The 15524-nt window shown below is 43.8% G+C and overlaps 3 protein-coding genes across 4 annotated transcripts; 1 reads left to right on the plus strand and 2 right to left on the minus strand.

Moving 5' to 3' along the window:
* Positions 1-175: 175 nt before the first annotated feature.
* Positions 176-4604, minus strand: TRMT10C (tRNA methyltransferase 10C, mitochondrial RNase P subunit). Of its 2 annotated transcripts, none has more exons than XM_054382038.1 (2): positions 4566-4604; positions 176-2930 (listed from the first exon to the last, which is right to left on the minus strand). In XM_054382038.1, the coding sequence occupies exon 2, from the start codon at positions 2897-2899 to the stop codon at positions 1649-1651; it is 1251 nt and encodes a 416-aa protein (XP_054238013.1). In that variant the 5' UTR covers positions 2900-2930; positions 4566-4604; the 3' UTR covers positions 176-1648. The 2 variants fall into 2 exon arrangements, with proteins under 2 accessions (XP_054238013.1, XP_054238005.1); XM_054382030.1 differs by lacking the exon at positions 4566-4604 and adding an exon at positions 4048-4191.
* A 269-nt stretch (positions 4605-4873) lies between these two features.
* TXNL4B (thioredoxin like 4B) lies at positions 4874-6879 on the plus strand. The gene is made up of 4 exons (XM_054385589.1): positions 4874-4906; positions 4997-5162; positions 5545-5696; positions 6054-6879. The coding sequence occupies exons 2-4, from the start codon at positions 5031-5033 to the stop codon at positions 6217-6219; spliced, it is 450 nt and encodes a 149-aa protein (XP_054241564.1). The 5' UTR covers positions 4874-4906; positions 4997-5030; the 3' UTR covers positions 6220-6879.
* Positions 6880-11844: 4965 nt separating this feature from the next.
* Positions 11845-15234, minus strand: LOC128970406 (putative protein FAM172B). The gene is given in 4 exon segments (XM_054385611.1): positions 11845-11963; positions 11965-12435; positions 12437-12909; positions 15151-15234. Coding segments are annotated over 4 exon segments (1068 nt in total). The 3' UTR covers positions 11845-11923.
* Positions 15235-15524: the final 290 nt, after the last annotated feature.

A 15524-nucleotide genomic window follows, 5' to 3' on the forward strand; every position in this document is an offset into this window, starting at 1 on the left:
AGCCCCGCCTCTTAGGGCGCAGACGGAAGAGCGTTAACGGAAAGTTCGCCCTCCGAGCTGGCAGGGACGGGTGGGAAAGTGTGACGCACACCCGCACGGAGTAAGACGCGGAGATGTAGGTTCAGCGTCACCTACCCTCTCCTTCTCGACATCGCACGCTGAGCCCCTGCGTCACAACTGCTCAGAACCACATCCAGGCACCACTCCTGCTTGAGACATTCTCCTGCAGCGTTTTAGGAGCATGAGTCCAAGTGAACAATGATGTCATTTTATTCGTCCACGAAGTGCAAACCATCTCACAGGTCAGAACAGCCTGGTTTTTTTAATGGAGAAATAGCAAAATAACTCCAGCACACGGCTTTGCGACATCTCTTCCTCACAGGTGGAAGAAAGGCTTTCCAAGTGAGGTCGTCCCCCTAGCCCCGAGTTTCACAGGGAGTTGGAAGGCAGCCCTTACCCCTGTCAAAAGCACTACACCAAAGCAAAGCCTTACATATAACTCAACCATGCTGGGCAAACGGAAGCTGGTCTAAGACTCCATGGTCAAAGGCTCCTGTACTTCACAGGTGGTGAAGGGCAGCATTGGTGCAGCACATCCCACCTTCCAACCCCTCCTGACAAAGGAGGCGAGACAGGGAGTGGATCAGCACCAAGGCCTGGTATATTTAAAGTCTACTTTTAAAAATTACTCATTCTCGAATTTTTTAAATTTTCAGGACAAAACCCACCATCTGCCATCAGGGTAGACAACCAGACTAATTAAAGAATATTTAAACACCAGTAGTCACTCCTCATCCTACAGACAGCAGAAAGAACTGTCTTCAGCATCATGCCCAGTGTAGCTCTGCAGCCTGAACACAGCCTTTCAGAGACACCAATCCATATCTTCTCATCTGTAAGAAATACAAAAGGACTCTCTGCTCTAGTAAGTATTTACAAATAGGACTTTACCAATAATCTCAAAAGTTCCAGAACTTTGAGAAGTTCTGTCTGTACATTATACAGACAGAAAACAGACACTCAGGGATAAAAGTGTTACACAAAAGTGGGTAAAAGTTTAGTTTGTCGGACTCATGAAATTTGGCTTATTCCTTCCAAATAGAAGCTTGATTCATGCCAGATTCACTCAGAAATAAACTGTTTAACTTCTAAAATTCATGCTACATTTTAACCATTTGTTTTTAATTCGGCTATCAAAAGGCAGTTCATCTACACACCAAAATAGGATTACAGGAAGTGATGAGGAAAGGTCTCTTCTATTTTGCTGCATCTAAACTTCAAGAAGGAGACTCTGGATGGCCTCTCTTCACTGCAAACCAAAAGCACTGAGGTGGTCTTCGAAGAACAACCTTTGCTTTGTTACAATCACCTGTGTCTCAACCTGTTTCAAAGGAACAGACTGATACTCTTTGTACAGAGTAATTTGTGTAGAACAGATAACATTAACTCATGTATATTACATAATTTCAGTAACGTGTGAATAAAACTGGAATACTAAAGTAATCTAAGAAAAAAAATCCCTAACAACAATTCTCTCAAATTTAACCAACAAAGCCATGTTTTTAGAGATGAATGCATTTCCAGAATTCCTGAGAAAACTAGAACATTCAATGGCACGGTTTGCCCATAAAAGTCATTCTCTGCCCCATCACTCTACTTCTTGTGTTAGCTTCTTAGAGTAGCTCTTGGCAAATTGCTTTCGTATTTCTTCCTGTCTCCTTCCAAGTTTAAGTGTATTGATCAGGTTTAAGGTTTTTTTAAGTTCATGGACAGGCTTGTTTACAAAGCCACTATATTTCCTTTTTGGAACAAACTCCAGAGCCTTTTTCCAGTCTCCAGTATCTTTCAAGGTGAGTAAAATATGCATCATTTGATCCAGTGTAAGATTTTTAGCACCACTACTCCAAAGCAAGTACTTCTCCAATGGAAGTGCCGCAGTCTCCAGCCCCAGTCGCTTTGCCCGTGCTAAAGAGATTCCTGTTTTTATGCTCCTGTCAACCATTGACCCGATAATATAAATTTTATCGTGATCAAATGCTTTCATTACTTTGGGAGAATCAGCAGTCAGATAGATAAGCTTATCCTTGGGAAAGACTTCTGTGTAGCACTGGTCTGTTGCAGTGACAAGCAATCTGCCCCATGCCTCTTTGTAATGCTTAATAAATTCCTTCTGATACAGGCTGTCCTCTTTGAGGTTACAGAAGTGGATGTGGAATGGATCCACAGATCTTCGATTGAAGCCTTCGCTTAACACCAGCTGTCTCACTGTATTTGCGACTTCTCGGATGGACATATCTTTTTCATAAGACATGTCAAATACTAGAGGTTGTCCAAATATCATAGACTGAGCAACCCTCCAATTGTATGTTTTATCCATACTGTTGGCCCAAAAACATATGAATGAATTCTTTTTGGTCTCATCAGGTTTTGAATCTTGCTCTTGTGCTTCCAGCCTCCTTTCCCTTTTCTCAATCATCTTTCTTTTGTCATTTTTCTTGTACAGTTCCTTGAGATACAAGAATTTCAAATACTTCTTCTGGGCTGACTTGGAAGGACACTCTATAAAGCCTTTTAGCTGTTCTTCAGTAATATTTTCTGGAACAGATCTGCCAGCTAGCCTCCACATCTCCAAAAGCTCACGTGCACCAGCCAAAGTGGAAACCTCCTTATGCTCAGAGACCGTCTCACTGACTTCTTGCAACCCAGACTTCATGACCTTCTTCCATCCATCTAAATCTATTTTTTCTGAGGGACTCTGTGAATTGTCCTGCTTCACACAAAGTGATAAACTCAGAGTTCTTCTGAGTGGAAAAAACTCCTTTGTCATCCCATTCTGTGCAGCAAATGGAAGGACAGAACTTCTTATAATTTTTTTCAGGAGTGTATTAGCAGACTGCATACTTATACATGTGCTGTGTTCAAATACTTATCTGCAAAACACCAATAAAAGGGAAAAACGGTTGTCAGAAATCACAAAACACATAGAGATCTTCATTTTCAGTAACGCTGACAAACAATAACTGACTTCTTGGAGAATACTAGAAATTCCTGGTTCCACTATTACTTTTCTACTGTTTTCTAAATAAAAATGGTGTGTATAGCACTACAGTGAAAAGACACAGAATCATAGAATTACATAATGGTAGGGGTTGGAAGGGACCTCTAGATATTACACAGTCCAACCCCCTACAAAAGCAGGATCATCTAGAGCAGGCCTAGATGTTCAGGAGGGTTGGAAAGTCTTCAGAGAAGGGAACTCCACCACCTTTCTGGGAAGCCTGGTCCAGGGCTCCAACACCCTCACATAAAAGAGGTATTGAAGTGAAATTTACTGTGTTCCAGTTTGTGTTCTCTGCCCCTCATCCTATCACTGGGCACTAGTGAACAGAGAGTGCCCCCATCTTGACACCCACTCTTCAGATATTTTCAAACATTAATAAGATCTCTGTCTTCTCCAGGCTAAACAGCCCCAGGTCATCCTCCTAGCCTCCACTGGACTCTTTCCAGATAAAGAGACACAGGAAGCCAGGAACCACTACTGAAACCAGCATGCACAAAAACCAACCAACAAACCAAATAAAAAAGCCCACAACAAACAACTAACCTAGTAAGTGAATAAACGTGAAGTTAAGAGAAAATTCCTAAGTGCTACAATAGAGGTGTTCACAATCTTACATATAAGCATTAAACATACTTGCAAAGGTAATAATAATAGTAATAAAAAACAGCATAATGTCCAGCTTGGAGAAATCAAGGGTTGAGTTCCCGAGAAGCTGTGGGTGCCTCATGCCTGAAAGTGTTGAAGACCGGGCATGTCTGAGCAACCTGGTCTAGTGGGAGGTGTCCCTGCCCATGACAGAGGACTTGGCTCTATATGATCTTTAATGTCCCTTCCAACCCAAATCATTCTATCATTCTTCAATAAACTCACACTACAGGGGCTTCAACTAAGTCAGTAGTTGAAAGGCAGATTTGCACAATATGAATACTTGGAAACAGCTTTTGATGAAAGCCCTTCACTGCTTCAGAAACTGCGGAATTTGGTACCTCCCCAGATCAGATGCCTCCACACGGATGTTCGAGGGCCGAAGGCAAGGCAGGGAGAGCAGCAGCGATGTGGCTCTTCAACAGAGCTCCTTACCAGCTTCAAAGCCAGCCCACAACCGAGCCGAAGCTGGGTCTACAGCCCTTGTGGAGACGACACTGGCGCGCCCCGCTGGGCAAAGCGGCCTCCGGGGCGCCGCGCCTGCCGAGGAAAGCTGGGCTGTGAGGCATGACAGGGAAGGGAAAGGCCGCTCCTAAGGTCGCTGGGGAGCCAGCGGCGCGCCGATGAAGGGCGTATGAGGGGGTCGGTCCCGCGGGCCTAAACCCCCAGCGGGAGGAAACATGGGTCGGGACAGGCCTCACCCTCCAGCATGTGCGCCCACACCTGCCCGAGCTCCGGCCGCGCTCCAGCCCGCCTAGCCTGCGCCTCGTCCCGCCTGAGAAGAGAAAGGAGCGAGTAGACGGATGCAGCTATCAACCGCTCTGCGGCAGCAACAGCCAGGCCGCCATCGCCGACTCACCTAAGGGCGAGCGGGCTCCGCATGCGTGGGGACAGCCAGTCCTCCGCGCCGTGGTGCTGTGCAACCAGACCGTCGCAGCGTTCCACACGTACACGGCGGAGGTTCCGGGCCTCTCTTCTGCCCCCAGCGCAGGAGCCTGCGCGGTACGGTGACCCGGCGATGCAGGCCGGGCCATGGGCGGTGGTGTGCACCAGGAATCCGCCACCAGGCCCTAAGCGGGGCTGCTAGTGGGGCCCTAGGGCGAAGGGAAAGGAGCGGGGTAGGCCCCCACTCAGGACTGAGTGGGGCTAAGCAGTGAGACAAACGCTGGAGCCCCAGGCGTTTGCCAGATCAGTGTGGCGGTCGGTGATTTCTCTCCCACTCTTTTCCCTTTTTTTTTTTTTTTTTTTTTGACACAGGATGGTTTTGGTTTTGTTTCGTTTTTCTATCAGGTAAGGATTTCAGCGTAAGCCGTGGTCCTTCGAGATGAGTTTTCTGCTGCCTAAACTGACCTGTAAGAGGGAAGTGGATCAGGCAATAAAAACGGTGGCCGAGAAGGTTTTGGTTCTCCGGTTTGGAAGAGATAACGATTCTGTTTGCCTGCAGCTCGACGATATTGTAAGTGCTATTTTTGTTTTCCTTTCCTTCCTTTTTTCCCTTCATTTCCTTCTTCCTTTCTTTTTCTCTTTCCTTACCTTTAATAAGCTCTACTAGTGTATGTGTTACATACAAGAGAATGCCAGGTATTGCTTTTTGGATAACATGGTGCCTTATGAAAATTTTGGTTACAAATGTAAAATGAAATAACAATATATCCAAAAAACTGTTTGAAAACCAAGCAAATGTTATTGTAGTGGGTGTAAAAAAGTGCTTGAAGTGGGTAAGACATTCTAGCCCGGGTTAAACTGATAAAACATGAGAAAAGGGCTTTCTAAAGTTTGCCAGCCTTTTTCCACTTGTGTGTCAATCCATTTGTCATACACTTTTTCTCTCTTTCCAGCTTGCAAAAACAGCTCACGACCTAAGTAAAATGGCAGTCATTTACCTGGTGGATGTCAACAAAGTTCCAGTCTACACCCAGTATTTTGACATCAGTTATATTCCATCTACTGTGTTTTTTTTCAATGGACAACACATGAAGGTTGATTATGGGTATGTCTTCCTCCTTGACATTTTCCATTAGATGTGTAAGAATTAGTATTTTTTCTCTAGGTTACTGTGTCTGGGGAAGATGTAAAATTTAGAGGTATTTTGAAATCTACCCTGATGCAATAAGTAGGTATTAGCTATGAAATACGCCTGACTTTGCAAAAAATAGTATTGTTAAAATCTTAGACGTAACACTGTACTATTTATGACTTTGGAGGTCACAGTAGACTGCTGATTTGGTTGTGATGTGAATGACCAGATCAAAACACATAATGTAATTATACATACCTTTTCTTGAAGTGTTTTTGCTTTGAACACTTTATCATTACAATTCTACCTTTATCTTATGCTTATATTTAGGTCTCCAGATCACACCAAATTTGTAGGAAGCTTCAAAACAAAGCAAGACTTTATAGATCTGATTGAAGTTATTTACCGTGGAGCAATGCGTGGAAAGCTTATTGTGAGAAGTCCTATTGATCCCAATAATATTCCTAAATATGATCTTCTATACCAAGGAATTTAATGGGCTGACCAGAGGTAAAGAATTATAGACATGGCCAATGTTCTAGACCTCTATTCTTCAAGCATTTTTAGCCACCTCTGAACACCATGGGACAGATTTGAAGGATCATATTGGTCTCTGAAGACAGACATTTTGTCACCTCATAATTCTCTCCTAAATAAAGCTACGTGTTCACGTGTAGAATCCAAGCAAATGACTATTCTTTGAGTTGCATGCTGACCAGCACTTACGATACAGGCAAGTGGTATATGCATCCACAGTGACATCATCTCCAGCAGAACTCACAGTGAACTAAAACATCATATGCTATTCATTGTCTATTTAGCACCATTGTCATTCAACTGACTGTGCCTTTCCAAAGGAACTGTACGCTTTTACCCATTACTGGATAACAGGATGGAAGCTTTTTCAAGTGGTATTAGAGAATACTGAAGTCTGAGATAGATGGATGTAAACACAAAAGAGAGGTTGATGCTCTCTTTTCTCTGATAATCCAGTATTACTGTTCTATTTTATAATACCACTATTACTATTGTTTGACTAAGATGGGAATGGAAGGTGTAGAACAAAGTTTTGTAATCCTTCAGAGGTCTTTTGTAGGCACTGAACACTTTTTGATTCCCCCAGGATTAAACTGTTTTGTTTACAATTGCTTTAAAGATTGACTGCTTGTTTGTTTAAATTGCAAACCTTGAGTATAGACATTTAAAAACTGTCTCTATTTCCTACCTCTGTCTAAAATTAAACAGCTGAGAGAAAACATGGACGTTCTTCAACATCAGTTTGGTAACTTCAGGTTGCTAGAGTATTATGTTCCTATAGCAGCTCCTGCCGAGTAACCTGTCCGGTTGCTAGAGTACTATAGCAGTGCTTCTATAGCAGCTTCTGCCCAGTAACCTCACTAGTTTAATTTGCTTTAAAAGGGAAGTTAATTTAGCTCACTGCATCATCTTTGGGGCATAGCATCTCTTGACTGAAGTGAAGGTAGTAGTACGTAGTTCTCAAGTATTGTTCAACTTAAAAAAAACAACCCTCAATAAAATCTCTGATATTAAGATCTCTTGTCTGCAGGTACCTACCATGGTAGCAACTCAGACAAAGGGTGTTAAACATGCAGTAGGTTCTCAGACTGAGTTTCTCTGCAAGCATGCTGGTGTTCAGGCTTCTGGCTGCAGTGAGTGTTCAAGCCTGGTACTTGGTGTGGAGGGTGAAGGAGACACCTGTGTCAGGTGTGACCAGGTGAATTTTCTCATAAATTTGGTAGCTGAGCTGAAGGATAAAGTGGCTGAGCTGAAAGCAGAAGTAGCAAGGCTCAGGACCATACGAGAATGTGAAAGGGAGTTGGATATGCAGGAACAGGCTTTGAAACCCTCTCCAGTTGAGGGGAGCAGTGGAGGGTGGATACGGGTCCCTGTCAGGGGAAGCAAAGGGAATGCACCCCGACCCTCTTCCCCTCCCCCCCTGCCCTTGAGCAGTAAGTATGAGACTCTGCAGGCTGAGGGCAATGTGGAGGAGAGGATTGTAGAGGAACCGATCAAGGAGATACCAAAGACGAAGCAGCCCCCCCAAACCTTAAGGACCAGTGCTACAAAGAAAAAGAGAAAGGCTATAGTTATTGGAGACTCTCTCTTGAGGGGAACAGAGGGACCCATATGCCGTCCTGACCCATCCCATAGGGAGGTGTGCTGCCTACCTGGGGCCCGGGTGAAGGACATCACCCAGAGGTTACCTAAACTAATCCAGCCCTCTGACTATTACCCATTGCTGGTAATTCAGGCTGGAAGTGAAGAATTTGAAAAGAGCAGCACCAGGAAGATTAAAAAGGAAATTAAGGCCCTTGGGAAATCAATTGACGGGGCAGGAGCTCAAGTGGTGTTCTGCTCAGTTCCCTCAGCAGCTGTGGTGTACACTGAGAGGAACAGGAAAACCCACACCATCAACAGTTGGCTTAGGAGATGGTGCCAGCAGAGGAATTTTGGCTTCTTTGATCATGGGGCAACTCTTACTGCACCTGACCTGCTGGACCAAGATGGGTTGAATTTATCTAGAAAGGGTAAGAGGGTGCTGGCACTGGGGTTGGCAGGACTCATTGGGAGGGCTTTAAACTAGGTCTGAAGGGGGTGGGTGTGGAAACCAGTCTCCCTGGAAAGGAGGGAGGACCACATAAACTGGTGAAATCAGCAGCCCAGCTGAAGTGCATGTACACCAATGCATGCAGTATGGGCAACAAACAAGAGGAACTGGAACTCTTGGTTCACCAGGAAGACTATGATTTAGTTGCCATTACAGAAACGTGGTGGGATGATTCTCACAATTGGAGTACTGCACTGGGGGGTTATAAGCTCTTTAGGAGAGACAGGCAAGGGAGAAGAGGAGGAGGGGTGGCCCTGTATATTAGGGAATCTTTTGATGCCTCAGAACTCGAGGTTGCAGATGAAAGGATTGAATGCTTATGGGTTAAAATCAGAGGGAGGCCACACAAAACTGACATCCTGGTTGGAGTCTGTTATAGACCACCCAACCAGGATGAGGAGGCCGAGGAGATATTCTATAAGCAGCTGGAAGCTGTCTCAAGATCATCAGACCTTGTCCTTGTGGGGGACTTTAACCTACCAGACATCTGCTGGGAACTTAATTCAGCAGAGAGGAGACAGTCCAGAAGGTTCCTAGAGTGCATGGATGACAACTTCCTGATGCAGCTCTTAGGTGAACCTACCAGGGGCAAGGCTCTGCTTGATCTGCTGTTCTCAAATAGAGAAGGGCTGGTGGGAGATGTGATGGTCGGAGGCTGTCTAGGGTGCAGCGACCATGAGATAGTGGCATTTTCAATATGCAGGGAAATAGGAACAGTAACAGAACCCTCACTTTGGACTTTCGGAGGGCAAACTTCAGGTTGTTCAGGCAACTTATTCAGAAAGTTCCCTGGGTAACAGCCCTTAAGAAGAAAGGGGTCCAGGATGGTTGGACCTACTTCAAACAGGAGCTCCTAAAGGCACAGGAACTGGCAGTTCCCACATGCCGTAAGACGAGCCGGCGGGGAAGACGACCGGCCTGGATGAGCAAGCAGCTCCTGAAGGATTTAAGGGAAAAAAAGAGGGTTTATCGCCTTTGGAAAGGGGGGGAGGCAACTAGTGATATGTTTAAGGATGTTGTTAGATCATGTAGAAGAAAAATTAGAGAGGCAAAAGCACAGTTAGAAATTAAACTGGCCGCTTCTGTGAAAGACAACAAAAAGCATTTTTATAAATATATTAATGCTAGAAAGAGGGGCAAGAGGAGCCTCCACTCTTTATTGGACGTGGAGGGTAACATTGTAACTAAGGATGAGAAGAAGGCTGAGATTCTAAATACCTTCTTTGCCTCCATTTTCAACAGTAAGGCAGGAGGACTTCAGGATAACTGGCCTCCTGAGCTGGTTGATGGGGTCAAGGAGCAGTGTTGTACTCCTGAAATCCATGTGGAATTAGTTCGAGACTTGTTGAGTCACTTGGATATTCACAAGTCCATGGGACCTGATGGGATTCATCCTAGGGTGCTGAAAGAGCTGGCAGATGAGCTGGCCAAGCCTCTCTCCATCATTTTCCACCAGTCCTGGCTCACTGGAGAGGTCCCAGAAGACTGGAAACTGGCCAATGTGACACCCATCCACAAGAAGGGACGAACAGAAGAACCTGGGAACTACAGGCCCGTCAGCCTGACCTCAGTGCCAGGGAAAATCATGGAGCAGATTGTCTTGGGGGCAATCACTGCATACCTGAAGGATAGCCAAGGAATCAGGCCCAGCCAGCATGGATTTAGGAAGGGCAGGTCCTGCCTCACCAACCTGATCTCCTTCTATGATCAGGTGACCCACCTGGTGGACGTGGGAAAGGCTGTGGATGTAGTCTACCTGGACTTCAGCAAGGCCTTTGACACTGTCCCCCACAGCAAACTCTTGGCCAAACTGGCAGCCTGTGGCTTGGACAGCAGCACTCTGTGCTGGGTTAGGAACTGGCTGGAGGGCCGAGCCCAGAGACTGGTGGTGAATGGTGCCACATCCAGCTGGCAGCCTGTCACTAGTGGTGTCCCCCAGGGATCAGTGCTGGGCCCCATCCTGTTCAATATCTTTATTGATGATCTGGATGAGGGGATTGAGTCCATCATCAGTAAATTTGCAGATGACACCAAGCTGGGAGCAGGTGTTGATCTGTTAGAAGGTAGAAGGGCTCTGCAGAGGGATCTTGACAGGCTGGACAGATGGGCAGAGTCCAACATGATGGCATTCAACAAGTCCAAGTGCCAGGTGCTGCACTTTGGCCACAACAACCCCATGCAGAGCTACAGGCTGGGGTCAGAGTGGCTGGAGAGCAGCCAGGTGGAAAGGGACCTGGGGGTACTGGTTGACAGGCGCCTGAACATGAGCCAGCAGTGTGCCCAGGTGGCCAAGAGAGCCAATGGCATCCTGGCCTGCATCAGGCATAGTTTGGCCAGCAGGAGCAGGGAGGTCATTGTACCCCTGTACACAGCACTGGTTAGGCCACACCTTGAGTACTGTGTCCAGTTCTGGGCCCCTCAGTTTAGGAAAGATGTTGAATTGCTGGAGCATGTCCAGAGAAGGGCAACGAGGCTGGGGAGAGGCCTTGAGCACAAGCCCTATGAGGAGAGGCTGAGGGAGCTGGGACTGTTTAGCCTGGAGAAGAGGAGGCTCAGGGGAGACCTCATTGCTGTCTACAACTACCTGAAGGGAGGTTGTAGCCAGGAGGGGTTTGGTCTCTTCTCCCAGGTAACCAGCACCAGAACAAGAGGACACAGTCTCAAGCTGCGCCAGGGGAGGTTTAGGCTGGAGGTGAGGAGAACGTTCTTCACAGAGAGAGTGGTTGGCCATTGGAATGTGCTGCCCAGGGAGGTGGTGGAGTCACCATCCCTGGAGGTGTTCAAGAGGGGATTGGACGTGGCACTTGGTGCCATGGTTTAGATAGGCATGAGGTGTAGGGTGACAGGTTGGACTCGATGATCCTTGAGGTCTCTTCCAACCTTCTTGATTCTTGATTCAAATTGAGATGCTGAAGTGAGAATATCTTTGGCCTCTTGCAGAACTGAAAACTTAACCAAAATATTTCAAGGAGGAAGGTGAATGTTTGACCTCTTGAAAGATAGAATTGGTGGTTGGACAAGATGACCTTTGAGGGCCCCTTTCAACCAAATCCTCTGACAGATTTTTCACAGAATCACAGAAGGTTAGGGGTTGGAAGGGGCTCCAAAAGTTCATCTAGTCCACCCCCCTGCCAGAGCAGGATCACTTGGTACATAGTGGAGAAGAAATAGATCCTTTACACTTTTTTTTTTTTTTTATTCCGTATTTGTCTTTTTAATGGAAGCTTTGCACTTAAGCAAGTGTTTTCCTGATAGTTTAGGATTGTAGAGTCAGAGTTGCAGAATGTTTATTTTAAAAATTATACAGATGAGACTTGGTATACCTTAACATCTTTATTTTGCACAACTTGAAATTTCACAGCTAGCTGAAGACTTGTGGCTTAAAGCTTTCAATAATACACTTCTTTCCTAATAATTAACTTGGGTTTGTGTTTCTCAAGAACAAACTAGCTTTAAATTTAGAATAGTAAGTTGTTCCACAGTGAGATAAAGGTCCTTAGATGACTGAAAGATACAGGGACAGTTATGAAAGGAAGAGCCCATGATCAAGAATGAATCAGTATACCTTTATTTACCGCTTCTCTTTTCTTGTGTTGCTTCTGGTTGCAACAGCTAAAGGTTGTCTTGGCTTTCAGTGTGCTCTTCAGGTACTTAAAGATGGCATGTAGGCAGCAGGAGGGTGCTAAACCATACTTTTCTGTTCCAGCAGAGATAGTGGGGCAGTTCACCTTCATGACACAGCGTACAGCCTTATTTATATGCTTCCTGCTTGACACCCATTCACGGCAGTGTTTCTGGATCCATTCTTGTATTTGTGGATCGCTTCCAGTCTGGTGCTGTGTGTTGTGCATGGAGTCAATGAATGCCACAGAGCACGCTTTATTCCTTACCTCCCATTTTCTCTGCACCAGCAGATCAACTAACACCAAACTACCATAGCCACAGGCAATGAAAGCCACATTCTTAGTCATGCTCTTTGAAATAAAATGATCCCATACATATATGGTGTGTTCCTCAGGGCTGCTGCTGCCCCTCTTGGGGATCCAGCAGACACACTGTGCAGAAAAATTTAGTATTTCAGTCTTCAGTGAAGTTGTCATTGGGATTAAGTACAATCACTTCCATGTGGCTCTGAAAGGCCACTTTGATGAATGGGATTTGTGTTCCATGCCACAGGCCCTCACTGACAATTGTCCTCAGCTCCCGCTGTCCAGCGTGGAAAACTCCATGATCTTGAAGCAGGATGATTAGGCAAGAAGAACTTATTCATGCATCCTTGCTCACGAAAAAGAAACTTCTTGGTTCATCCTCTGTAGCATCAGTAGGAATATAAACCTTCTGCAGCATGCAGACTCTTTCCAGGAGCTCATAAACATACTGAATAATCAAATGTCCCAAAACTTGATAGCGCTTGTGATTCTGCTCAGGTGCATTCTTGTAATAATTGAAAACAAAGGACTCATTTGTATCCAGATGCCTCAGTTCCCCTTTTGCATTGAAGTCATACTTCAGTTCCTCTTGATACTCTGAGCCCTCTGTTATTTTACTCTGAGCCCTCTGTTATTTTCCTCAAGCTTAGTTCCTGCTGTATTTGTAACCACTATGAATTAAGAACACTGTGTCAATGTAGTGATAGACCTCCATACAACACCTACATAAAGAAAATCTGTTCTATTAGAGTTCAGATTTAAAAGTGGTTATTCATTGATACAAGCGATCGCTTGGTGGTCTGTAGTAAACTATCTGCTTGTAAAGCTTTCTCACTAATTTTGGATGCTAAATTCCAACAGCAGTACAATACTATTCTCTCCAATTTTTCTTCATCCTTGTAAGTGCTTACCACAGGGGAATTTGTGGGATGGATTACAAAAATAAGCTAGTCACTGTGATCACTGTGGAGAAAATAAAATTCATGCACTAAACTTTCATGAGATTAGGGTGAAGTCTGTAGTTTCATTTTTCGTTTTGTGATTAACTAAGAGTTAAAGCTTTTTGTAACCTCTTTTGATAAGAGCTCTTCAGTGTACTACTGTCACTGGCTATAGAATGGTAAACCTTTGGTACTTTTATAGGATTTTTGTCCTAACAGCAGAAAGTTGTAAGCATTACATTCCTACAATTATTAGTATTTTAAAAATTAATTTATCATTGTAACAATTTTGTTTTGGCAAATGGTTTAGATTATAATGGTTATATTTGGCAAATACATTGGTACAAGCTATTACATATCTTTAAATTTTTCTTGCTGAAGTAACAGGTTTTTAGAACACAGTAAGTCACATTCTGATTATGTTAAAACTCACTATGCTGCCTGATGAAGCTAATTACAAATAAAGTGATCTGAAAATTTTCAGGTAAGCAACTTGAGCTGGAGCCCAGCTCCTTCATGGAATGCATGTTTCCTTGAGTAAGCTGCTAAGTGTACTGAAAATTACTTCTTGTGCTTCCAAACTAATACAGATAAAATAATAATAATTAAAAAATTTATGCTTTTCAACACCATATACAATTTACTTTTAAGCAATCTTCATGGGGTCAGAGATGTTAAGTCATCTTTGTAAGGGTCTTCCAATTAACAAACAGGTGAAATGGTATTCTCCTTATCTACATATAGAAAAGGGTGGGAAAATCAAATTATGTGATATGTAAACCATTCACTGTCTTTCCCGTTCCTCAGAATAGAAATAGCACAAAGAAATTGAAAAATTTTTGTATGCATCTGATTTTTTTCCATGCTTCAGGAAAACATGGAAGACATGAAAGAGATGGGAGGACAGTTGGTTTCCAGTATCACTGAAAAATGGGCAGTTCTCACAAAAAAGATGATGTTAGTAGGGAGAAAGCTACCCATATTCAATGTTGTTTTTCCCATTCAATGAAATGGGAGAGAAATGTACATGGTTTAAGGAAAGATATCTGTGTAGAAAAGCGAAGCATGGAAGAAGCACTTCATAACAGTTAGGAATAGGAAAAGAAGTTTCTTCCCAGAAGGGGCATGCTCTCCAGCACTTCTCCCTGTCCCTCCCTTTCCTCACCCCTAGAAGGTTGGAGACTGTAGTTTCCCAACATGCTGTGAACAGGAATTACTATGCTGATACTTCAGCAGCTAGCAACAACATTACTCCTTCAGTTGAAAATCAAAGCAAGGACACATGATTCCAAACTAAACCCGGTGTCTGTAATACTGATCCTCCACTTAAATATCTATTTTACAAAGCATTATGAAAAGTTCTGAAGATTCCAACAGGCAGAAAGAAAGAAATACAGTTTTACATCAGGCATTGGTATGACTTCCCTTCCTAAAATTGCCTTCAAGGTGCACCCTGAAATGTTTTAAAGCAACTTGTGGTAAATTCACTTGAATAGCATCTTAGAATCATATACTTATTGGATTGGAGGACTGATTTGATTGTAATGTCATTTATAGAAGTAAAAAGCAGCAGTTAAAGATTGCTTTAGATTTATTTATTATTTAGACTTATTTTTGGCAAAAACACATCCTAAATCAACATCGACTGCTGTTTGTGCTTCATTGTCCATACATAAATTCAATATTCAAGGGTATTTATTCTTACACTCTTTACAACTGCTATTTTGAGGTACAAAAATTACTATTTAGGGGGGGAAAAAAATCCCTCTTTCCATTTCTTCCACTTTTCTGTTTGGACCATAAAATGTTTCAGCTGTAAATGTAGTGTTTGCTACAGCAGCTGGCATATTCTAAACATTAGTGCAGTATAAGTATTACTCTTCTTGAGATTTTCCATTTTTAAACTCTTTAGTAAAGCCCAACATTACCGTCTGCGCTCCTGGAAAATCCATCATCATCGCAGGCAGAAATCTTTTTCGCACCGGGATTGTCTGCATGAAAGAAAACCCCATTTTAGGTCAGGTATCCTTGTTTCATTAACCTTTTATTTCTGAGATGTAGTTATAAAATAATAGCAGTTGATGATAGCTAAGGCCATCTAAAGTGCTTCATATGGAATCATAGAATCGCCTGGGTGGAAAAGACCTTAAGATCAAGTCCAACCATAACGTAGTATCTCCTCATACACAACTGTTAGACCCTGTCCCTAAGCTGCTCACCCAAACTTCTTCTAAACACCTCCAGGAATGGTAACTCCACCACCTCCCTGGGCAGCCTGTTCCACTGACTGATAACCCTTTCA

This window comes from Indicator indicator, chromosome 1 (assembly GCF_027791375.1).
Source record: "Indicator indicator isolate 239-I01 chromosome 1, UM_Iind_1.1, whole genome shotgun sequence".
NCBI lineage: Eukaryota > Metazoa > Chordata > Aves > Piciformes > Indicatoridae > Indicator > Indicator indicator.

Coding starts and splice junctions, on each gene's coding strand:
- TXNL4B (XM_054385589.1), top strand. CDS start 5,031: ATGAGTTTTCTGCTGCCTAAACTGACCTGTAAGAGGGAAGTGGATCAG. Junction 5,163..5,544: donor GCCTGCAGCTCGACGATATT/GTAAGTGCTATT, acceptor CTCTCTTTCCAG/CTTGCAAAAACAGCTCACGA. Junction 5,697..6,053: donor CACATGAAGGTTGATTATGG/GTATGTCTTCCT, acceptor GCTTATATTTAG/GTCTCCAGATCACACCAAAT.
- TRMT10C (XM_054382038.1), bottom strand. CDS start 2,899: ATGCAGTCTGCTAATACACTCCTGAAAAAAATTATAAGAAGTTCTGTC.